The 4,731-nt window shown below is 44.4% G+C and overlaps 1 protein-coding gene across 1 annotated transcript; it reads left to right on the forward strand.

Moving 5' to 3' along the window:
• Nucleotides 1-371: 371 nt before the first annotated feature.
• On the forward strand, nt 372-2,985 carry C1QTNF2 (C1q and TNF related 2). The gene is made up of 2 exons (XM_010166782.2): nt 372-627; nt 1,977-2,985. Exons 1-2 carry the CDS (start codon nt 387-389, stop codon nt 2,588-2,590), a joined length of 855 nt encoding a protein of 284 aa, XP_010165084.1. The 5' UTR covers nt 372-386; the 3' UTR covers nt 2,591-2,985.
• Nucleotides 2,986-4,731: the final 1,746 nt, after the last annotated feature.

Genomic DNA, 4,731 nt, shown 5'->3' on the forward strand with positions numbered 1-4,731 from the left:
TTACACCAAAACCCTTTCTCCTTCCTCCACTCCGCTAGTCCCAAGCAGCTGTTTTCTGCACCCCTCTGTCATTGGTACTTGTTTTAGGGGAAAGGAGGCCCAGGGAACATAACAAAATGAGGGATGGACACAGACATGGACTTAGAGAAGAGCAAGTCTGGAAAAAATATTGTTCAGACCTAGAAAACTCCATGAGCCAAATCCTTGAATTCATGTCACACCAAAACAAACGGTTTCCCCACCCTGCCAAAAAAAGCCTAATTATCTCCCTTTTTCATGCAAGTCTCTACAACACATCATCCTGGTGGAGGGAACGCTGCTGTACCCAAACATGCTGACCACCACACATAACAGCCACGTCCCATCTCCTTTTTGCAGGCGGTGCCATGATCTCCACTGTCCTCCTCCTCTGGACTGTGCCCTGCGTGGCAAACCACATCCTCGGGGGCTTCGCCAAGGGAGCGCCACAGGAGGGTCCCCAGCTGGCGTGCAGCCTGCCAGGACCACCTGGGCCACCCGGCCCCCCCGGCGCACCTGGGGCTCCAGGGACAGTCGGCAGGATGGGCTTCCCGGGCAAAGATGGCAAGGATGGCAAGGATGGGGATAAAGGCGAGCACGGCGATGAAGGTAAGAGAAAAGCACTTCTTAACACAACAGGGTAAAATGTAAAAGCAATAGTGTAGTAGTCCAGTAAACAGCAACCTGGCATCCCAAATCTGAGCCTCAGGACAGACAGCATCTCATAGGAAACTCTTCTAGTAATTGCCACTCCCCCTGCCAACATCTCACACTTGTCAGCCCCTGCCAGGTGGGTTCAGACTCGCATTATTTGCTGATAGCATCTTAATGCTGTATGCAATTCCTGTTGCCTTCATTTTGTTATGAAGTGAGATTTTCCCTGTTGTGATATATGCTCTCTAGATGAGACAAAGTGGTGGTTTCTGACTCCTGCTCTCAAGCAAAACAAAATCAGGTGAAAAAAATTAAGTACTTGCCCCCCAGAGTGCTCTAGCTGAGTGACAGGCACTGCTCTGACCATGCTTAATCTAAATCAAAGCAAATGACCACCCTTCTTTACTCCTGAGGTGGGGCTCTCCTTTAGATCCAGCCTTACAGCCAGTAAGCACCAGAGCCAGTTATGGTGAGAAAACAGTGATTTCCCATTGCCACACTAGAGTGCACTCCTGATTCAGCATAACACCAGTGTGCCAAAGCTGCACTTTTTTCTCTTTTTCTACCTGCAAAGCAGGGAATCTGGAGAAAAGGTTTCCATCCACAGTTGCATTTAAATCTAGTCTTGCTACAGCAGGTCAAGAGACAGGGTCTAAATCCCCAGTAATTTGTTTTCTATCAGATATTACCAAAATCAGCACTAGTTAGTGGTTTCAGCTGTGACAGTCCAATGTGCTTCCCATCTCAAGGCAGTCCCTGCACCACATGTCTTCTGGTTCATTACTGGTTCACTCTCCAGCAGCTATGCTGGGCTTTTTACTACACCTAGATTTTTTTTTTTTTTTTTAACAACAGTTTCATGTTAAATGCAAAAAAAAAAAAAAAAAAAAAGAGAGAGAGAGAAACAGGAGATTAAAAGTGCTCCATCTGCTCAAAGCTACATTCCAAAAGCTTCATAAACCTGTCCCTCTCCTGAAAAACCCAAACATTTAAAGCTTGTTCTTGGCTAGCTTTATGATTAATTACTCCTTTTTCTCAAGTGAGACAGATAATTGAAACAGCCTTTTGGTCCTTTAAAGGGACAGACTGTCCTGCTCCCAAGTTCCATTGTTATCATGCCAGCTACCTACCTAACACAGTTAGTCAGTCCTGACAGATGTCCAGCCCCAGGAGGTAAACCATCAGGATTCTCACCAACAAGGTTTTCCTCCTAAATGAAAATATACTGCTGCAATGATGCAACCCCTTTCCACTTGCCATATCATCTCTTTCACTGAAAATTTACAAGGTTATTTGTCTTCTAGGTCCACAAGGCAGAACAGGAAACCCCGGCAAGCCAGGACCAAAGGGGAAAGCAGGAGCTATTGGCAAGGCAGGCCCACGAGGTCCCAAGGGTTTAAAGGGTAATCCTGGAAAAAATGGGGCACCAGGAAAGAAGGGGCCCAAAGGGAACAAAGGTGAGCCCGGGATGCCAGGACCCTGCACCTGTAATGCCAACAAAGCCAAATCTGCCTTCTCTGTGGCAGTCTCAAAGAGCTACCCAAGGGAAAGGCTGCCCATCAAATTTGACAGGATCCTGATGAATGAGGGAGGACATTACAATGCTTCCAGTGGGAAATTTATATGCAGCATCCCAGGTATTTACTACTTCACTTATGATATCACTTTGGCCAACAAACATTTGGCCATTGGCTTGGTCCACAACGGGCAGTACCGGATCAAAACTTTTGATGCCAACACAGGGAACCATGATGTTGCCTCTGGATCAACCATCCTTTCTCTGAAGCAGGAGGATGAGGTATGGCTGCAGATCTTCTACTCAGAACAAAATGGGCTCTTTTATGATCCCTACTGGACAGACAGCTTATTTACTGGCTTCTTGATATATCCTGATCAAGATTATCTCAATGAAATATAGGATGAGAAACTCGCCTGTGGGAAAAAATAGGAAATGCATGAGACCTCAGTCCAGCAAAGTGTAGCCTGTACATGGACATGTGTGGGATTATCATACAATTCCACATTTTTGGCGCTAAGAGCCTGATTGGCTATTTATATTTACTTGATGTCATCAACTAGTCCACAGGGTCCCAGGACCAGTAGGATTCACCTTTAAGCAGCCTCATGAATCTTGACATCTCAGAGTCATCCATTATGTTTTCCATGATAATTCCAACACACCATGGACATGTAACTCAAATACTGGTGCAGAATGCTTTGATTATTATTGTTATTATTATTAAGCACAGAAACCAACCACCATTTCCTGAAAGCTCAGCTAAGCACCACTGGTGCTGGAGACTGCATCACTGCTACTTAAGAGTCAGGAAGTTGTCAGCAAAGTTATAAAAGTAAGAGTAGCTCTCAGCCTCATCAAAGCAGTACTAATAAGCAAAGGCATCTGGTCTAAACAGGAAATTATACAAAAGAGAGATCACATTTTTAAGGTTAAAGGTAAGAGTCCTTGTAAGACAGAAGCTGTTGCACTGAACACCGCTGGCATTTCTCAGATCTCAGCCTTGATATACCAGTGCTGGAGTCCTGCATCTGGTTTCAGACAAGTGTTGGCAAGCAGTGACCAGAGCCTAAACCGGACTGTACAAGCCAAAGACCTGTGGGCCTCTGAGCCAGAGTGGAAGATGAACCTTAGAGATAAGACAAAAAGACAAAAACAGCATGAACCTTCACTCCAGAAACAGACTCATTAATAACACCCTTCCTTCATCCCTGCCAGCCTTCCCTGGAAGGAGATACTTGTGGTGCTGCTGAGATCCTCCTCAAGGGCTTAATGCTACAAATAGGGTCTTATCTTACTGATGCTTTGCTTTTTTATGTTGTATGTCAAATATTATAAGTGCTCCAAAAATCAATGTTTTGGTTCTAAACTGTATGGGGAAAACACCAAAAAGCTGAAGTTTTGCTCAGCTGAGCTGAGATTAGCAGCTAATGCAGGACATGCTCCAAAATGGTTCACTGTTACCAGAGCAAAGAGTTCTCCTGCTATAAAGCCACTCAGTCTGGCTGTCTTGCTTCAGGGCGTCCAACACTCCTGTAACACAGAGGTCTGTCTCAGTAGCCAGATGGAAGGAGTCTCTTTTTCATTATCAGATGCATCTTCTTGGTTTCCAGTTATATTCTCATCTCCCTTATCATTGATGAAAACTCTCGTGAACCTCCAGTTCCTCTAATCCTTATATTTAGGCTTTGAAGAGACATCCCATATGAACAAAGATTTTTTTTTTCCCAATCTCACTTTTACAAGTCAAAATATTTGCATGATTTTTGTAAACTACAATAATTGTGTTATATCTTACAAAAATATTTTCAAATACATTTTATAAAATAAAGCTGAACAAAACTACTGCTGGAACAGTCTTGATATTTATAAAAGTGGTTTCCCAGAAGGTATTTCAAAACTGCGTTACAGATTCCACTGACATAGTTGGATTTAGCAATGGACTTTGTAGGGGCTGGCGCAACAGGAGTATTTCCACTTTCCCAGCCCAGCAAACTGCGGGATGCAGAGATTTCTGCTCTCTGTACAAGAAAAACTGCAAGGTAGAAGAATAGGATCTGTCCATTGCCCTGAAGCTGCTCACCTAGATGGCAAGTGTCCTTTCCCTGACAGTGAGTGCTCAGATATTTCTCTTTCCAAAGCTACCTCATTTAGGGTGTCCTGGGGTGCATGTTTGCAGGCAGCTTCCCAGAATTGCCTGGGGGAAATAGCCAAAAAGCAGCTGACTTGCACAGAGGTCTCTATCCTGACACAGGTCCCCAGCACCCATGTGTGTTAGGTGGTAGGACACATGGGAGAGTGTTGCCTCTCTACAACACCCAGCTGTACTGCACCCAAAGGGGAAATTACGTAGTACAGCTTTAATTAATCCAGCAGCACTCACAGCCCACTGCTGCCAAAAGACAGACCTTGCTTGCCTCCTCAGTCTTTTCCTCTTGATTCAGTGCACTACCCATCCCCAAAGTGGGTATTTTTTATTATTAATATTTCCTGTTTGTTTGTGTTTTATTTGTAGTCGGGTTAGTTCTCCACTGATTTTATAA

This window comes from Antrostomus carolinensis, unplaced genomic scaffold (assembly GCF_000700745.2).
Source record: "Antrostomus carolinensis isolate BGI_N321 unplaced genomic scaffold, ASM70074v2 scaffold17494, whole genome shotgun sequence".
Lineage (NCBI taxonomy): Eukaryota > Metazoa > Chordata > Aves > Caprimulgiformes > Caprimulgidae > Antrostomus > Antrostomus carolinensis.